The 19,802-nt window shown below is 52.4% G+C and overlaps 1 protein-coding gene across 3 annotated transcripts in view; it reads left to right on the top strand.

The window, feature by feature from the left end:
• The window catches only part of LOC116940920 (arf-GAP with GTPase, ANK repeat and PH domain-containing protein 1-like), a 124,067-nt gene that overhangs the window by 92,598 nt on the left and 11,667 nt on the right, over window positions 1–19,802 (top strand). For all 3 annotated transcript variants that reach the window (XM_032951301.2, XM_032951302.2, XM_032951300.2), the window contains exons 13-17: window positions 5,346–5,507; window positions 7,421–7,575; window positions 8,572–8,662; window positions 9,725–9,947; window positions 19,406–19,661. In XM_032951301.2, coding sequence (XP_032807192.2) covers window positions 5,346–5,507; window positions 7,421–7,575; window positions 8,572–8,662; window positions 9,725–9,947; window positions 19,406–19,661 — 887 coding nt within the window. The remainder of the gene's footprint in view (window positions 1–5,345; window positions 5,508–7,420; window positions 7,576–8,571; window positions 8,663–9,724; window positions 9,948–19,405; window positions 19,662–19,802) is intronic.

Genomic DNA, 19,802 nt, shown 5'->3' with positions numbered 1-19,802 from the left:
TGGGTCACGATTCTGGGTCACGATTCTGGGTCACGATTCTGGGTCACGATTCTGGGTCACGGTTCTGGGTCACGGTTCTGGGTCACGATTCTGGGTCACGGTTCTGGGTCACGATTCGATTCATGAAAGTGCTTTTTTTGCCTCCATTTTATCGTCTACAATTTCTATTGCTTATAGATTATGTTTGTTGTACACATTTCCCTCGCTTTATGTGATAGTAGATGCATTCAGAAAAGGCCACACAAAGCGAAACCGCACGAAACAGCTGCTCGCCGAGTAGCGCACACAGTACACACACAGTACACACACAGTACACACACAGTACAAACACAGTACACACACAGTACACACACAGTACACAAACAGTACACAGACAGTACATACAGACAATGTTGTCCCACGTCCGACTGCTTTGCCACATGCTGAGTGAATTTGAACCGCATAGAGCGAAGTTTGAGTTGAAATACGTGAAATCGCACAAAGCGAGGGAAACTTGCATTGCACGCGATTCAACGTGTGCATCATGAGCATAAGAATCAATAGTAAATGATGAATCGACGCATCATTACGTGCCAGGTGACTAAGCGATTAATAAAGTTTGTATTTTATTTTACTAAGAGAGTATAGCTCACACAGCAATCCCTGCTTATTTATTTATTTAGCACTCACAGCAGTCTCGCCCAGATTGCCTCGCACCAGGATCTCCCTCCGCGGCGCCGTACAGCGTCGGTGGCGATTTCACCGCCGGCCAAGCGCTGGGCGGTGTCGCAAGCGAACAGATGTCACGGAAGCCCACTGCCACATTGACCGCAGGCGCGGGGGGTGGCGGGATGTCCGGTTGGACGTCGCAGTTTGACCGTGACCCACGAGATAGTGGGTGGGGGTGATACCGCCACGGGGTAGCAGTGCGCAGGCATGCGCGCATGCATGGAGGCGCGCGATGTGTGGTCCTTGATTTGGACCAGAGTCAGGCTCTCCTCCGCTCACTCGCCGCTCGCACGGCCCGCTGCCCCGCCGCCCCGCCGCCCCGCCGACATTCGAATCAAAAGGAGCTTTTCATGTGCGGGATGTTTTTAATTTCCATGCACCCCTGCTTCTTCTAACCTCCTCCTACGGGCCACGATATCGGCTTACGGGAACAGGAAGCAATTATGCCGTGGCCTTGCGGTACACATGCAAGAGCCGTGCCCCCCCCCCCCCCCCCCCCCAAACGGGCACGGCTCCCGTCGGGCCGGCGAGCAGGCGTCCCATTAGGGAACCCGGTCGCAGCCAAATGGGCACGGCAATTGGTTAAATATGGTGCGGCGTTATCCTCGGGGCACACACGTCGCGTTACTGCATCGTAATGTGCAATTTGTCTGTAATTATGACAGCTCACTTAAGCATGCGCGGTGCACCGACGGTAACATTTTAGCATGCGTGTTGCGCGGGTCTTCGTTTTTAGTTGCCCGTTGCTTGTGTGTTGTTGTGTTTTTTTTACGTACTTTTGAGCTTTGGCACAGAAATCAGGCTCTCGCAGATTCCGGTGCAGGCCTGCGAGAAATTTGGCGCGGTCCAAAGGTTTTTCCCTGCGCGCTTCTCGGGAGCGCAGACTTCGAACGCGCAGGAAATAGGTTTAAGCTAGAGACACTCTGGTGTGTTCACAGAGCTTGGCGCTGCTCGTCTGCGGACACGTGTTTGCGTGGTGTTTTAGAAGTTCGGAAGTGGCGCCCCGGCTGCGCGCGGATCGCCTTTCTAACGGGGACCTCGTTGAGGTCCCCCGGCCCGCTTGGTGGCGGCTGACGGCGCTCCACTGACTCGCCGCGACTGGAGAAATGTGGGCACCGTGAGACTGACCACCTGCAATCGAACGCAATTTATCGCACGCTGGCTCTGGTGTGTCCAGATTGTAATCTTCTTTTTAATGAAAATAATATATATATTTTTGTTTCAATGTAAATTATGTAAAATAAGCCAAGCGTAAAATTGAATGCTGGACGGACAATTTGAGAGAAGCCCTTTTCTAATTACCAGCTTTTGTTGCGGACAACACGCTGCTAATTGTGCATTTAACGCCTTAACAAACGTGTGGGGCATTTTTGACTAATTGAACGCAAAAACCTTTAGCATTCAGAGTTAAACGTTTTCCAATAATAACTCTGAGTAATTAATATAAACCGGGAGTGAAATTGATCATTTGTAGCAGTAATTAATGGCAATTGTGCTAAACCCAGTGCAGAGACAATTAGTGGCTATTGATTTAATTAAAGTGTGACCGTGTAAGCGCATCCCTATTAATGCTTGGGCGTCGCATTGGCTGTCTCCCACTGTGTAAATTGCTTATTATGAGGGTACAGCCAAGCCAGTAACACTTACCTCCATTTGAAAATGCATCGTTAGGCTCTTGACAGCATTGATCAATTGGCTGTGAAGCTTGCAAAATAGTTTTATGCAGGAGGGTTTTTTTAAATTTCATATGCCTCTTAATGGACACAATAAATTAAGCACGTATTTCATATACATTTTCTGGCACTTTCATGGAATTGGACTCATCCTCGTGTCTAAACGTACTGTAACAGCTTCCTGCGCGCACGCATGCCTTTTTCTTGATTTATAATTGAGACTAATTAACAATGTTGTGGCTGGGGGCAATCGGGGGTGTGGTATTCATCTCCCTCAATTGTAACGCGGATCGCCTGACTTCCAAGCGATACCTTACTGCAAGGCTGACGTTCCTTGAGCGTGGGAAGTGGCAATCCCGCCACTTTCTGGCGCGCATCTTTTTCAAAACGTGCACGCTTAAACGGTAACACTTATTGCTCCCGAAACGGTTCTCTTCGAGACGAAAGATTCTCGAAACGCAACTCAATATCACGAGGAATTCTGTTTGGCCGATCGCTGGAGCGCCATTCAACCTTTGCGTGCCGTGTTCTTTCCGTATCGAGTGACCTGCATGGGAGGGCTCCGGTTACATGCATGGCACGCTTTGATTACTGACCGACGCGGGAGCGAATGTGAGGGGTTGGGGGGTGGGGAGTGATTCGGGGTCGCGATCGTGCTGCTTTGATGATACGGGACGATCTTAAACGTCCCCCGCCCGTTTAAAGAGCGTCGTTCGGAAACCCCACACCGGTCGCGACCACATTGCGCCAAGCGTTTCGGGATGTATCGCTTCCCGGCGGTCGCCCCCCCCCCCCCCCCCGCCGACCGCCCCCCCCCCCCCCTCGGGGCCGTGAAGACGAGCGGCATTGTCAGAACTCGCCCAAACCGTGAAAGCGAGCGGAGGCTCCCGGGGGAAGCGCGGCCAACGGGACGGCACTCCTCCTCCTCGAACGCTTCTCTTAATTTCGTCTTTCGCACGGCGAGGGATTGAATTAGCAACGTTGCATGTCGACTTCGCGTCGCCGTTGGTGGGGAGGGAGCCAGTGGGCGGCGTCGGGAGTCAGCCTCGCGGCGACTGTCGGCAACGCCGCCGGCGAACGATGTGAGCGGGCAGTGGCGTTAACCGTGTGGTCCGTAGTTCGAGATCGGTGACTACAGTCGCACGCCGTGGAATATTCTTCATTTTTTTTATTCACTCCGGCGAGCGAGCGAGCGAGCGAGAACCGATCCCGAGAAGGGGGCGTGGGTGCGGGTGTAGTGTCCCTCCACCGGGGACACCAGCGTGGTGCGCGTGGACGCACCGCTTGCTTGACACGCCGCAGGGAGGCTTCTTTGTGGAGGTGACGACTCGACAAAGCGGCCGGAGCGTGTGATGAGATGCGAGAGGGGGTCATGCCCAATTGAATTAGGAGGGGAGGGGGGGGAGGATGGCTTTCAATCGGACACCACGGCGTCGATCCCAACAATGCGGATCACGTTGCTGCTGCACGGCGTCCGTTGCGCGTACCTTGCGGGCGCTCTCTCCCTCGTCAACCTCTTTATTACTTCGCCGCTAAGACGTCGTCCAAGCGAGTTTTTATTGGCTTTCTCGAATTTATGGAAATTTCTCACAAGCAGGAGCTTACAGAGCACTAAACATCGGCATGCCATTGTTGGCCACGTCCTTGTGGCCAGGCTACCCACTGTTATTGTTCAATGGACCCTGAATGCCAAGTGTGTGTGTGTGTATGTGTGTGCGCTTGTATTTTTTTCTGGCAGAGCCCTATCTGCTTCCCGCAAGCTATGACAACAATGGACAAAAAAAAATTAATGTAAATGTTACGATCCACGACGCGTACCGAGGATGCAGTTTCACTCGAAATGTACCGACCAAGTCATCGATTAAATTTTACGCAATCCGGCCAGGTGGCTCCGCAGCTCAGCTCAAATCATGGTTGGAGTTGACTCAGCCCATTGTCCCACGTGCGATGATCAGCACGGTTGGCTTTGATACGGTGCGAAAGAAGTTCAGCACAAACATGCATACGTCTGGGGCCATTACATATTAGTGCCACTTCGTGAGGAAATCGACAGCGGGTTCATATGGATAGACTCTCCCGGCCATATGATTGTAGAATTTCCACAATTGGCTCTGCAGGGCTGTAAACGGCAGGTTGCCTCGATGCTCAGTTGAGAAGGAAATTGCCTTCCTTTTATTGGCCTTGAGCCATGAAATTTAAATTGTAACAATTTTCATTCACATCTTGTCTCAAATGCAGCTTCATTTCAAGATGCTCATGATACACGCGCCGAATGTAAGACTTCATTAATTAAATTTAATATTTGTTTGTATCCCAATACAATCATCATCATTGTCTTTGTCGTCATCGTCATCCTCGATCTATTCATTGTCGGATTAATGTCTCCCTAGTTCATCGCCCTTTCTCATGGCCTCACGGTGCAATTTGTAGCGAATAATGTAGCACCTGCATGTCAGCTTATTTTATGGAAACAATAGAACGTAATCGTGGAGAGTGGCGGTTATGATGATGGGTGGGGCACGTACGCAGGATGGAGGAGGGCATGTTACCCAGACAGGCCTTGAAGCGGCACCCAGAGGCCGATGACGACAAGGAAATTCTAAAATCAGATGCTGGTGGTGGTGATGATGTATTTATTATGGAACAAGGGCAAGACCTAAACTCAGATGGCAGTGGTGGTAGTGACAATGATGATGAAATTGTAAGACCAGAACTTGGTGGTTGGATATCATCAACTATGCAAAACGATGGAATCTGGCAGAAGGTCGTGACGGCAAAGTGGGAATGGCATCAATGGAAACTGGCTAGGACCATCGGTCGACAATGCCCTCAAAGGAACGTCTAAAAAAACGTTGAATCTTCCTCATTCGCTGTGTCTCGTTGCTCGTTTGCCGGTTGCCGTCGGTGGCCGTTGGCGGCATGCATCTGGGCCCCGTGGCCGGGGCCTCCACGGCGGCCGCGCAGCTGACGGCACGTGCGACTCCCTGGGCCCTGGGCTGGCGCCCTGCGCCACCACCAGCCCCAAGCTGGAGCCGCCTGCGTCGCCGCACGCCAACCGCAAGAAGCACCGGCGGAAAAAGAGCGCCGCCAACCCGAGGCCAGACGGCACGGCCAACAGCGCGGAAGGTACGGCCGGCCGATCGGCCGGCCCACCGTCGGAACCCACCCCCCCGCCCTCCCCGCGCGCTTACTCCTCTTCCTACCCCCTCGGCGATGACTCGTCCGCTCGTTCGTCCGCTCGTTTGTCCGCTTGTTTGTCCGCTCGTTCGTCTGCGCACGTCTCCCCATTGTTTGTGCCAGTGCGGTTCATTCCACCTTCCGACAGATAATGGCCGCCGCCGCCGCCGCGGGGCCTGCCCCTGCCCTAGCCACGTTTTCCCATTTCCCGAGAGCTTCATGGGAGCCGCGAAGCTTCCCCCACGATCGCTGGAACAGCATCAGACAAAAGCGGGCCTTGTTGGTGAAGCGCGCGAGGGCACAGGCCGTCTTTGTCCTTGCGAAAGGCGGATGTTGCCCTTTCGGCGGCGTATTGTTTTGGGGAGGAAACGCGCGAGGTGGGGGAGCCGCAAAGCTAATTTTGTTGCCATAGGTTATTAATTTGTGGCGTATCCTTGATGTGGCATTCGCACGGCCTCTCCGTGGCCGCTGGGATAGAGAGAGAGAGAGAGCGACGGGCGTCTGTGCTCACAGCGGGCATGGCCAGGATGTCCGGCCTTCCGAAGCCTTTTCGCCAAACCTCTAGGGCCCCCCACCCCCTTGCCCCCCCACCCCTCAATTCATGCATAATTGTTTAATTCCAAAGGAAGCCCCCTCCTCCTCTAAAAACAAGGGGCAGCAATGTACGAGAACATATGTAACCATTTTCACATCTGATGGAGGCGGTCTTTGTTAACACCACTTTATGCACCAATTAGTTTTTTGTAAATTAGTACGATTAGCGGTTTCTGCATTTTTGTTGCATTCTTCGTTGTACCAGTGTGTGTGTGTGTTGACTAAACTCGTTTAACCTCACGATCCATTTTTTAAAATGTTTTTCGTGTTTCTGAGCTGCGCGAATTGTGTTTTTTTTTGCGTTGCTCACATATCAAGTAGATCACTTCAATTTCCACCAACTCATCGCGTCTGCGCTGAAAATCACAATCTGGCTCTTGCGTCTCTTCACCCCCGTAGCTCGTCGCCAATCAACGCGGCTCAAAGCGCGTCCGCCGGCTCTGGTCTTCGAAAGGCAACGTCGAAATGTACCACGTTGTTTTTATTATTTAAATAAAAAAACTCATTAGAGGATAGTCGCGAGCAACAATGCATAATAAATACTCCCGTCAGTCACAGCTTTTCCAAGGCCGGGAACACAAACCGGACACTGGCGGTCGGGTCCTCTGCGCGCTGCGTAGGGATTTGGTGCCGCTCGCAAACATTCCCCGCTCTTATTTTTCTTTTCAAGCTCCGACGGCGATGCCAAAGTTTTGAACTCGTCTCGAAATCATTGCCCCCGTACCCGCTGCTGATTGATTTAAGGCTGCGGCCGCTTCCTTCCAGTTGTGGGAGAGAAAGGGGGGGATGGGTGTTAGGGAGGGGAGAAGTGGGGGGGCAGGTCCAGGTTCCGGCCGTGGAGGTCGGCGTGCACACTCGTGCCTTTTTTGGGGGGGGGGGGGGGGAGAGACGTTCCCAAGCTGTTGCGCTGAACAACACGAATTGAATAATACGAATTCCACGACGTAGCGTAGTGGGGTTAGAAGTCGACACTCGTGATGTCAATGAAAGCCTTGAGTTGTAAAGCAACTACCGGTGATATTTGTTAATGTGTTGTAGCGAGCGCCAACCCCCACTGACAATTGTGGCGAAGTATGATCAAACAACACCTGACATCGACGCGGCACGAGGAGGCCTTCTTCGGACAGTGGTTTGACAAAGTGCCGAAAATTAGTATTATTATTAAAACCGGCACTCTGGAACATCCTCACCCCTGTACGCCCTCCACCCCCCCATCCCCCCCCCCCAATCCACCTCCCCCCTACCGCCTCCTCGTTCCGCCCCAACAGACGCGGAGGAGTCGTTTGAGTTCCTCATCGTGTCGCTCACGGGGCAGAGCTGGCACCTGGAGGCCTCCAGTGCGGAGGAGCGCGAGGCCTGGGTCCAGGCCATCGAGAGCCAGATCTTCGCCAGCCTGCAGTCCTGCCACAGCGCCGGCAGCAAGGTCGGCGGCACACAGTGGCCAACGCTCGCCGGCACTCTTTTAACGCCCTTTGACCTGCACGTGGCACGCTCTCGTTTGTGACGCCGGTGTGGTTCCCGTGCATTGGTGGGATTTGAATTGCCTGCGTTGGTGTGGAGTGGTCCGACTTCCCTGTCGTTTCTTGTAAGAAGTCAGGAGAAATAACTGCGTTTCACCCAAGTATCTATTTTTGAAATACCCTACTTAAATAAATGGCACTTGTGAAATAGTTGGAAATGCATTTAAGTTAACCTAAAATTCATTTACAATGCTTTGTGTTTATATATATATATACACGTGTGGGGGTGTGTAGTGGGGAGCAGAGGTTGAGTGGTTCCTGGACTAGAATCCAGAAGGGTTTAAATCCTGGCCATAAACAACAGCAATCATACTCTTTGGTTCTTTCGGTAAAGTCACGTAGGTATAAAATAAAATAAATCACGACGTTTCGGGCGCAACACAAGCGTCCATCATCAGGTGGGAAAGCTTTCCCAAGCGTCCATCATCAGGTGGGAAAGCTTTCCCAAGCGGCCATCATCAGGTGGGAAAGCTTTCCCAAGCGTCCATCATCAGGTGGGAAAGCTTTCCCACCTGATGATGGATGCTTGTGTTGCGCCCGAAACGTCGTGATTTATTTTATTTCTTCCTACTACGTGACTTTACCGAAAGAACCAAAGAGTATGGATTCCTGCAGTCACTAAAGCTTAAAATCAAGATTGAACAGCAATCATATCTCAAAGATTATTTGGTCTCCCCTAGGTCTACTCAGCCTCATGTAAGTAACTGATGTGATGAATAGACATCAAAGATGGGGAGACACAGGTGGTGAGGTTGGTTCGGGCCTACTACCCTCCAGTGTGCCACTCCTTCCCTCATTAGGTGCTCATGAACAATGTGGTCTGTTCACGAGCTTTGACCGTCACAGAGCATCTATGAAGGTGGATATGGTGTGCATGTACGGCTCTCCCTGTGGAGCAGACGCGGACGGGAAGCCAGAGCGATGCGGTCACGATCCAGTCGATCCGGAACGTGCGCGGGAATTCTGTGTGCGTGGACTGTGACGCCCCCAGTGAGTTTTTGATCCGCGTGTCCACGAACATCACACCAATACATTCACGCACGTGTCTCTCATCGAGGAGTGTAAACCACCACGTGAACTACCGTCATCCTCGAAGTAGCTTTTGGCGTGCCATCGAACTAAGACAGTTATTGCATTGTGCGCTTTCAGATGCGCTTCTGCGGCCAACTGGAACGCCCCTTCCTGCCAATATTAGGAAGAAACTGGAGCTGTGCACTTTAAATCTATATTGAAAACTGTTCGTTTTTTCGTCCTTCCCCGCACCTACGATTAGCGCGGTTGGCAGCATACGGTGCGAAAGAAGTTCAACATCCATACATACTTACACCAGAGACGAAGGTCTCCCATATAGCCTTAACGGGCTGCCGAGGCAAGTGCCGTGAGCGAGTGTCTGTAGAGGTTGGCATGGTGGGTGAGGGGGTGGTGTGGCCAGCACCATGTATACCTACGTGCGCGTTCACGCGCACACATGTGGATTAGAGGCGGATATAGAAACGTCCCAAGGCGGGGGGGGTGGTAGGTTATGAAATGTTAAGCTTTTAAAATATAGCCCTGGATTAATCATATTTGGGAAAACAATGTCAGTATATTTTCTCTGGTATATATCAATCAAATACACATTTTTTGCGTTTTGTGGGGGCTGGGGGGTGGCAGTGGTTGCCCCCCCCCCATGGATTCTTCAACGATACTAACATTGGCACACACATGTGCACAGGCACACACATTAATCCAAATGACGCCGATACATACACACAGGCACATACATGCACGACGCTGATACATGCACGCAGACGTTTGGGTAGCACTGACACATATATACGTACGTACATACAAAAACAAAGATCCCCCGTGTAGCCTTAACAGACTGTAGGGGCAAGTGCTGTTGCACACATATACATGCATCGTTCGTCTATAATTTCATCTGCCCATTCGTCAATCTGTCCGTTCATCTCTCTGTCCATTCCTCTACCCATCTATGCACCCATCTGTCCATTCATCTGTCCATCTATCGATCTGTCCCATCCGTCCATCCGTCCGTCCGTCCGTCCGCAGACCCGGATTGGGCGAGCCTGAACCTGGGCGCCCTCATGTGCATCGAGTGTTCGGGGATCCACCGCAACCTGGGCACGCACCTGTCGCGCGTGCGCTCGCTCGACCTGGACGACTGGCCGCTGGAGCTCGCCGCCGTCATGCTGGCCATCGGCAACGCCACAGCCAACGGCGTGTGGGAGGCCGACACGCGGGGCCGTGGCAGGCCGCAGCCAGACTCGCCCAGGTGAGGCCCCGCCGACCGCCGCATGACGGTGGCGGCTTGTGGCCCCCAACCGTCGTCGCCGCCGCCGCCGATGCCGCCGCCAGCGGTCGGTGGTGATGATAGCGGAAGTGGTGGTGGGGATGGTGGCCGCAGTGGTGGTGGTGGTGGTGGTCGCAGTTGTGGGTGGGGGTGATGGTAGTGGGGATTTTGGCCGTTGTGGTGGAGGTCATGGTGGTAGTGGTGTAGTCCGGTGTTACTCCTTCCTGTTGTGCCGTTGGATTTCTTTTCCCCCCCGATTGCGGTTTAAAAAAAACATCAAAAGCCCTGACTAATCAAGACAAGTCGGCGATAATGGTTGCGGCAGGGAAGAGAGGGGAGCAGTGTGCGGCACACATCACTGCATTCAATTAGCCGAGAGATGGCAGAAGTAATTGAATTCAGGCCATTGATCACACCCAGTAGCGCCGTTTCCTTCTGCTCCCCCCCCCCCTATCCAGCGAGCGAAGTGCCAATCGCCAGTCAGGGAGGTGGGTGGTGCACGCGGTGCATCTGCCGGTGATTGCCTCCTCCCATGCAGAACAGGATTACTTTGGATGCAATTTGCGCAACATGAGTTACGCGGTGTGAGAGCCCCCAGAATCTGCGGTGATTGATTTGAAGAAAGAAAACTCCGAGCTGCCGACCCCATGCAACAATGTGATTTTTGGCTTTGGAAAAGATGCAAGTGTATGGGTCTCTCTAATTATCTGCATGTACATGGTTTGTGTAAGTGTATGGATATCTATGTAGGTTTATGGAAGTATATGGGTCTCTATGTAATTGTATGTACAGTATATTGAACTTCTTTAGCACCATACATAACCAACCATGATAATCGTATGTGCAGAGAAAGAACAAACTAGACACAAAAAGCAGTTTTAAAGAAATTCGTTTTCAATCTAGATGATTTAAAAGTGCATAGCTCCAGTGGCTTCCTAATATCGCAAGGAAGAACGTTCCAGACGGCCGCAGACACGCATCTGAAAGCGCGTGATGCGGTGACCGTTTTTATTTGATGGCTAACCAAAAGCCGCTGCGAGGATGACTGGAGTTCACGTGATGGGTTATGTGCTTCATCTGTGGGAAGCATTTTGTGCTGTAGTAGATGATCCACAGAGAACCATATACTTACATAAAGACAAATATCCCCCGTATAGCCTAAACAGTCTCCACATGCACGTATTTGCAAATACTTACACACAAACATGCATATGCACACACACTGACCTACACACTCATGCACACACATACACTAAACATACACATCAGTACTTGCACATCCACAAACCCCTGCACGCACACACTCGTTCTTAGACACACGCACACTCATGCACACACTTAACCACAAACTTGCCAACAGGCACTTCTGCACACTCATGCATACTCACGTACTCTCGTGCAATTACAACACGCGGTCATACATACATACATACACACTCACCTAGCTGCGCGCACACACAGACAAACATCTCCTGTATAGCTTTAACATACTGTAGGCAAGTGCTGTTAGCGAGCACCTATGAAGGCCAGAACGGCACACGAGGGGGTGGGTGGCCACCACCACGCCCGGCCGCCTTTATCTCCCCAGTGGTGATGTTTTACACACCACACCAGGTACTCATTTGAGGTTGAGGTGACCTAGGGGAGGACCAGGACTGGTTCAGATAATCGTCACTGGCGTTGGCCGTGAGCGGGAATCGAACTCGGGTCACTGGGTTCGTAGCAGAGCGCGCTGACCACTCCACTACCACTACTTACATAGACACCTGTATACATACATAGACATACATCTATTTCTAAGACAACAGTCCCATGATTACATGGGGTTGGCTGCTGTCCTGTCCTGAGAGGAGGAGGAGGACCCCTGTCTGCTTTCATATTGCAGAGATTCTGGAAGGGTTTCAAGAACCTCTTGTTATCCTTCAGATACATACCCTACGGCTGATATTCCCAGGCCGTCTGATACAAGTGTGAATATTCGTTAACGAGAAGACTTTTTGGGTCGAGCTCGCCACTCGAGTGTACCGGAGTGGTATCACTACACTGACATCGCATCGCGATGTATGGCAGTGTTGTCGTGGTCATGTCACTCGGGTGATTTTGCGCTGTGTTTGTCGGTGACTTTAAAGAAAAAAATATCCCCAACGTAAGTTTCAAGATTGTGTTTGACGAGCCAAGAAACACAGCCTGCAATATCGCATGTATATTCACATACGCATTTTGCCAACATTCATAAGATTACCTGCAAATTACTCATGTGGGATTGCACTTTGCAACAGAGACCCATACTGTGTAACTACTGCAGACTGTGTGAAATTCGTAGCGCCTTTCTTCAGGTTGGCCTTGCACCGCGATAAGAATAACAGTGTGAATTCCAAATGCACTTTATTATATTTATTACTATAGATAAGAACTATTCTTCCCATTGCAGCTTCCGTTCATCTGTGTGCTATATGACAGTGTATTCAGAGTAACTTTTCATCGTTGAGGAGGGAGGTGTGGGCAGGGGGAAGGGAGCCGGGGAATGCATCGCCACGACAGTCGTTGCCTAGGTGAGAGATGAACACAACCCACAGGAGGAGGAGGAGGAGGAAGGGCAGGAGGAGGGAGAGTTCATCCCAGAGAGACGGGAAACCACTTTCTCTGCTCGCCTTCCGCTCTTTGGAAACTTTTAAGTCGGAGCGGTGGCTGTCCGGCAGCGTCCCGCGCTCCCAGCAGGGGGGTGTTGCTCGTGCGTTGCATCTCGCCCTCCGCTAGCCATCTGCGGCTGCCGGATTCATTTCCTGCCCGCCATTGTCTCGTCGAGGTCTTGTGATTGTGCCCGTGTTGTAATTACGGCCCAGAGTGCTCGTTCCGTGTCCTTCCCACTTCCTGCTATGATCCCCCCCCCCCCACACACCCCCCAGGGGCCGCTTGACTTATCCCTGGCTCAGTACGAACCTCTCCTCCCTGCTGCCCCCCTCTCTGAATCTGACACCACCAATCCCCCCTCTTCACCCACCGCTACCGCTCTCCTGTCTTGAGAGAACTTTCAGCCATGCTAACGGACACGCAGGCCGAGCTGTGGTCAGGGAGGACTTGTCTGGTGAGGAAGAAGAAGTGTAGCAAGTGGGTTTACTGGCTTAGATATTAGGGGCCATCCATTTAGTACGTATCATGGAGGGGGGAGGCGGGGGAGTTAACCCAAATGCGTACTCTTGCGTGTGGGTGGTCTACTAACAATGTACGTACGCACAGGAAACGGGGAGGGAAACAATAAAATCACACCTGATGATGATTGCTTGTGTTGCAGTCGAAACGTCGTGAGAATTTTATTGTTTTATATTTTTATTATTTTATTGTTTCCCTTCCACGTGACTTTACCGAAAGAACCAAGAATATTATGAATCCTTGATCGATTCTGCGTGGATTATATATTGGCCGTTCTATAGGATTCTGGGGGGGGGGGGGTCCGTCAAGCGTACGTACGCAGGTGGGGGTGGGGGTGGTAAAAAGTACGCGTGCTGACAGGGAGGGGGGAGGGGTCAAGTTTTGACAGATTTTTGCGTACCTACTAAATGGATGGCCCCTTACTGGGATTTACAATTAGGAAAACATGCTCTACTCGTATTATATACGTCAAAATGTTTCTCCAATAATCCCCATCAATCATGTTCAATGCACTGCTGGATTGAAGGCATCTTTAAGCCGTCGGCATCTCTCATGTGATGCAACGATCCGTCTATCACCTGCATACAAGCTGATTTAATCGTTCCCTCCTTTCGATGCCACTCCACCGTTAGTCTCGACCACCGTTCATCCTTGACAGGGCACTGCAGAGTTCAACTGGCACTCCGCAGTGCCCATTTACTGAGCTTGCTTCTAGGCCACAACGAACATGAGTGGCGAGTGATATCCGAACTCGTCGAAAGCGACCAACCTGAGCAAACGGTGAAGTCTGTCCAACAAGCACGCGTGACCGACACGATGCGTGGAGGCCTTCGGCGGATTGACAGAGTGCTCTTAATTTTACGTATTTTTTTTTTGCAAACGATGCGCCATCGATGCGCCATTTAGGCTGATGAAACGAACAAACCTTGAGAATGTAACATAAATATAAACAAGACCGTGAAGAAAACTAAAAATATATTTTCAAAAAATGATCGTCGTTGCCAGCAAATCGTTGAATTTCTGGGGGAGTGAATTGTTGCATAACAGCACTGCTTATTATAATTACATTTTAAATAGAAGAAAAACAGCCCAAATGGGATGGTAAAGCCGAGGAAGTTAAATTCTCATTTCGCATCGCAGCCCTGAGTTGTGACGATTCATCGCCGTCTCCGGCTGTGTTTTGGGGGAGGGGGGGGGGTTGCGGTGGTGGAAGGAGTAAATCATCATCACAATCCTCCACCACCGGGGCAGCTGAATGAGAGAGAAAAAAAAAGACTCGTAGCGCGGCCAGATTCGGCGAGCGGGCGTGCGAGCTAACCGGCCCTCCCCCACACATCCGCGCTCCCCACCCACCCTCCCACCCCCCCACCCTCCCACCCCTCCCCCCATCTCAAATCGACAGCCGCATAAAGGATCCAGCGCTTGCCCTTTTCATCCCGGGCGAGAGGCAACACAGCGCGCCTCTCATATCCAATAAATTGCCCTCTCGCCGGCGAGTGACGCGAGCCGGCTTCGCCCCCCACCCACAGGGGCCCTCGGAGACTCATGAATGGGGTCGCCTTTATCCTCTATCTCCCAGCGTCGCAAAACACCCTGTGATATTACTATAATTGAAGGGCAATTACCACGGGGGCAAGCGGAGTGGCATTGGGGTGCGCCGTCGCGAAAGGCTTGCGCTCTGCCGGGCTGTGTGTGTGCCTCGCCGGGGGGGGGGGGGGGGGGGGCAGGGTGGTGGGTGGGGGGGGGGTGAAGCTGCACTGTTTTTGAGCTCACGGCCACTGAGCGCAGCGATCGGCAGGAGCGGAGCGCTGCGAACCCGGCGACCCAAGTTCGACTCCCGCTCGTGGCCAAGCGCAAGTGACGGTTATCGTCGACTCGGCCTCAAACGAATACCTGCTGCGGTTTGCATGCATCACCACGAGGGAAGACGAAGGCGGCTGGGCATTGGTCCTGGCCACCCAACCCCATCATGTGCCGTGCCGGCCTTCGTAGGTGCCACTCGCTAACAGCACTTGCCCCAACAGTCTCTTAAGGCTACACGGGGGATATTTGATACGTGCAAGAGCAGTGGTGTAGCGATCAGTGTGCTGCGCTAAAAACCCGGCGGCCCCAGTTCGATTCCCGCTCACGGCCAATTGCAAGTGACGATTATCTGAATCGGTCCTGGGTACTCATTTGAGGCTGAGTCGACCTAGGGGGGAGGCCCAGGACCGGTTCAGATAATCGTCACTGGTGTTGGCCGTGAGCGGGAATCTAAACAGGTACACACACACACACAATTACACTTGTAAAAGCACGCACAAAGACAAAGATCTTCACACGCTATTGGGGCAAGTGCTCTGAGCGAGAGCACCTGTGGAGACTGGCAGAGTGCAACCTACAAGGGGGTGGGTGTGACTTAGCACCACGCCCGGCCGCCTTTGCCTTCCCAGTGCTGATGTTTACACACCACACCAGATCCTCATTGAAGGCTGAGTCGACCTAGGGGGGGTGGCCCAAGACTGGGGTCAGACATTCCTCACTGATGTTGTAAGCGCGAGAGGAACTCGGGTCGCCGGGTTCGTATCGCAAGTGGGCTAACTGCAGCGCCACACACATACACACAAAAAGACAATCACAATATATGCACATTTACACAAACAAACAAAAACACTGACAAAAACAAACCAAAAAACAGCAGCCTACTAAAACACACTTTCACCGCGAGCTTTTGAGGTCTGCAAGACGTCGGTTTGTGCCCCTCCCCCCTCCACCCATTAACTACCCCCCCCCCCCACGCTGCCTCTTCTCACTGCTGCCATCCGCCGTGATGCCGGGGCGAGCCCCCCCCCCCCCCCCCACAGACGGTACGGAGAGACGGGCGAGCGGGCGGGCGGGAGTGGCAGGAGGGGCGGTGGTGGTCGCTCGCTGGGACCGTGGCCCCACCCCCTCCCCAACCTTGCCCCCCCCCCCCCTGCAGAGAGGAAATTTGGGGCTGTGGTTTTTTTTGAGCGCTGTTGTGCAGACAATGGGGGGGGGGGGGGGGATGGGCAGTGCCTCATCCTCGGGGCGAGCACAGGAAATTTGGCGGCTCGCTCTTTAAGCCGCCTTCTTCTCGGTTGTCTGCGTGGCCGCAGCAGTTTGTTGTTGGGAGGGCGGCGGTGCGTGGTGCCTACAGCAGGGGGGAGGGAGGGGGGGGGGTGTGCCCACCTCTTCAAAGGAGGACGAGAAACCAGAAAAACAAACAAGGCTCTCCTCCTCTTGTAGATGGCTGGGGAAGTTGGGCAACCCAAGTTCCCCCCCCCCCCCATTCATTCCCCACCAGCAGCAGCAGCAGCACCGCGCCCCACCACACGGCCACAACCGGCCACCGCAGCGATGCGACGACTTCCCGTGATTTGATTCAAGAATAGTTTTTTGTTGTTTCGTTTTTTTATGATAGTTCATTGCGTAGAGTTCATTTGGTAAGGGGGGGGGGATGGGGATGGTTGAGGTTGGTTCTCTCGCTTTTGAAACAATTTTGTTCTGTCTCATGAGCCTAAATTCAAAATAGCATATCATCTGCGTGCAATATCTCCTTTACCTGCCACTCTGTCATGAGTCTCAACTACTGGCCATCAGCCGTTGTAGCGAGCCCATGATTTCCCTGCCCAAACCAAACTCCACTTTTCTTAACTGCCAATATGATGTCTCTACTTTGCACCGGGACTCTGATCCCTGTGTCCCTCTTTCTGTCACCCGGTGTGATTCCACGCTTGCCTCCTCTCTCCACGCTTCTTTGCATTGCCTTTCAGGTTGTGTTACATGTCCTTGGTCTGGGTCTACGTGTTTCATCCTTGTCATAGCAGTGGTGAGATGTTAGCTAGCTCGCCTGGTATGCAGGAGTGCGTGGGTTCGATCCTGGCTACTGACGTCTGCTGTATATTTGGAGTTTGCGTGTTCTCTCTCCCCATGGTCGTGGGAACATGTCTGCGAGTCCTCCAGTTTTTCCCTCCACATTTAAAATCAACATGCGTGTAGACTGGAATATTTGGCTGCTATGCATTTCCACGTGATAAGCCACTTCGTTGAGCTATCATTTGTAGCCAGGTTGCTTCCGAAAAGAGCTATATAGCTCAGTGGGCCTTAAGTGGCAAATAAATAAAAAATAGCTTTAAAAAATAGTGTAATTGCCATGCATTGCTGGGTACGGTGATTTTCATGATAAAATTCAATCTCCCAAAAGCACTCCACTTATTACACTTAAATATGCCTCAATAACATAACTTCAAGTTTGTGTCGAAAAGCCCAGGACACACAACCTTTATGTTAAAAGCTGCTTGCTTCTTGGGTGACTTGTGCAATTGTTAATGAACATCACAGGGCATGATTGGAGAAGTCCCCTTACACTCCTCGCACGTGCGTTGTAACCGCACGAGTTCAAGTCACGCTTGATCTTCATTCATATTTATCGTGCGCCTTTGAACAAGGTGCTTAACATTAAAAAAGGTATAAACAAGGACGTTATTTCGATGGCAGGGGCGTGCAGGGGATGAGGAATGGGCGGCCACGATCTAGGGTAAGTAGGGGTTAGGAAAGGGGAGGGGAGTAGAAGAGAACAGGCAAGGGAGGAGAGGTGGGCTTTAATAAAGCATAACCTGTCGGTTTTTTCATTACTGCTTTTATTTTTAATATCTACTAATACATTCGGCCGTTCGTTTCTCCTCCGAAGAGATGCTCATACTGGCACGGTGTATCCCAAACAACAGGAATAGTTTCTACGCATTTATTTAAAGTCCCCTAACTAGAGCAACAGTCTCGTAGATACCGAGTGTGCGGGCGGTGCAACTGCACTGGAACCCATCGTCCGTCGGGGCCCGTGTGCTTACGGAGAGAGAGAGAGGAGATTGGACAGGGGAGGCCCATTGCCCTTCCCAACCACGCCGCCAATAAAGTGCTTTACAACAGAGCGTAAAACAACGTGGCCATTCGGAACGCGTCCTGTTGCATTGTCGTCTTTGAGCTCAAAATGCCTATATTCAGCATTGTCGTGTGAACGGTAAATCCTAAACTCTAAAGACCCGACCAGGCTGTGTCACGGGAACACGTATTTCTCAGCCTGGTTGGGGGGTGATGGGGGGAGAACACCCGCTATTGAAAGCATCGGGTTACGTACATTAAATCACTCGGGGAGCAATCAATTACGGAGTCGCATCACTGGGACACCGCGAAATGGTTGGCGGTCATCGGGCGTCAGCAGCAATCTCCAGCTTCACCCAATTAACCTCGAGAATCCCGTGGGGGGCTCATGTCAGCACCTGTCAGTCACCCCGTCAGCCGCCACCCCCCCCCACCACCCAACCACCTCCCAACCACCTCATGCAAATGCCAGACACTGAGAGCTAGAGGTGTAACGATTCACCACCTCGGAGAGTCAATGAATTGTCGTGATCCAGGGTCACGGTTTGAATCGAGAATCGATTGTTATTTTCTAACAACGGTGATTGTAGTGGAGACGGGCAGCTGCCCGGGGTTATGTGAAGACATTACATATGTAATCATCATCATCATCAGTAATGATCTATCCACTGCTGGATGAACGCCTCCTGAAGCCACCCGCCATCTCTTGTGGTCTCACAACGCAGCACTCCCTCCTTGCTCCGGCATCACGAGCTGCTTTCATTGCTCCACGCAATGCGTATTGTCAATGTGCATCCCTTCCCTTGGCTACCGGTCCAACGTTGGAGACGTCACGCAGTCCGTGCGGTGTCTCTAACTGAACTCGGCAAGAGCAGTTGCATATAAGCACATGACATGTCGGTTTGTGGAGCATCCTGGGTTTCAGCATATATCATCACAATTCTGTGTCTCCATTTATATAAAAGGAGCAGCCTTGCAAATCCTGGCTCACGCCACTGCTGGGGGAAGGGGCTACACTCGCAAAGGCTGTAGAGGATATTCTGGCCTACTCTCTCATGCTGGCCATACGTATTGGAAGAGGTGGGAGCCAACCACACTTTACACATATAAATAAAACGTATTGTTTTTTTAAACCACAGGCTGCCGAGACCAATATCATCATCAACAACAACAACAACTCCTTGATTGAAAATTATTCGTGCGCAAAAGTTGCTGGGCAGCGTAAGATTGTCGCCGACATCGTGACCCTTCGTCGAGATCGTGACCCTTCAGTGAGTCGCGAGGGGGACAGTTAAGTTGAGTGGGGGGGGTGCTGTGTGACCAGCGTCCGGCCTCACGTTGAAACCGTTACGTGCGTTAACGGCCCTCCGCCTCTCTGACGACCCCGAGAAACCGTGCGTGTGTCCCGCCAGGGAGGAGAAGGAGCGCTGGATCCGAACCAAGTACGAGAGCCGCGCGTTCCTGGGGGCGGCGCCGGCCTGCGAGGTGCCGCTGGGCCAGCAGCTGCTGCGCGCCGTCGTGGAGGACGACCTGCGCACCGCCGTGCTGCTGCTGGCCCACGGCTCGCGCGACGACGTCAACGACACGTACGGCGACGGCGACGGACGCTCGGCGCTGCACCTCGCCTGCGCCATGGCCAACGTCGTGCTGGCCCAGCTGCTCATCTGGGTGCGTCGGCTGCCCGCCCCACTCCCACTGCTGCCCCCACCAGCTGCCCCCCTTGCTGCGTTGTTGAGAGTGTTTTCACTCGCACGACAAACGTAACTGTTTATCTCCTCCACCTCCACACCCCCGCGCCACCCTCCCCCG

The sequence above is a fragment of the Petromyzon marinus genome, chromosome 10 (assembly GCF_048934315.1).
Source record: "Petromyzon marinus isolate PM22_M1 ecotype Great Lakes invasive population chromosome 10, UKy_Petmar_22M1.pri1.0, whole genome shotgun sequence".
NCBI classification, from domain to species: Eukaryota; Metazoa; Chordata; class Hyperoartia; order Petromyzontiformes; family Petromyzontidae; genus Petromyzon; species Petromyzon marinus.
The sequence above is the reverse complement of the archived record's forward strand: the minus strand, read 5'-3'. Positions and strand labels throughout refer to the sequence as shown.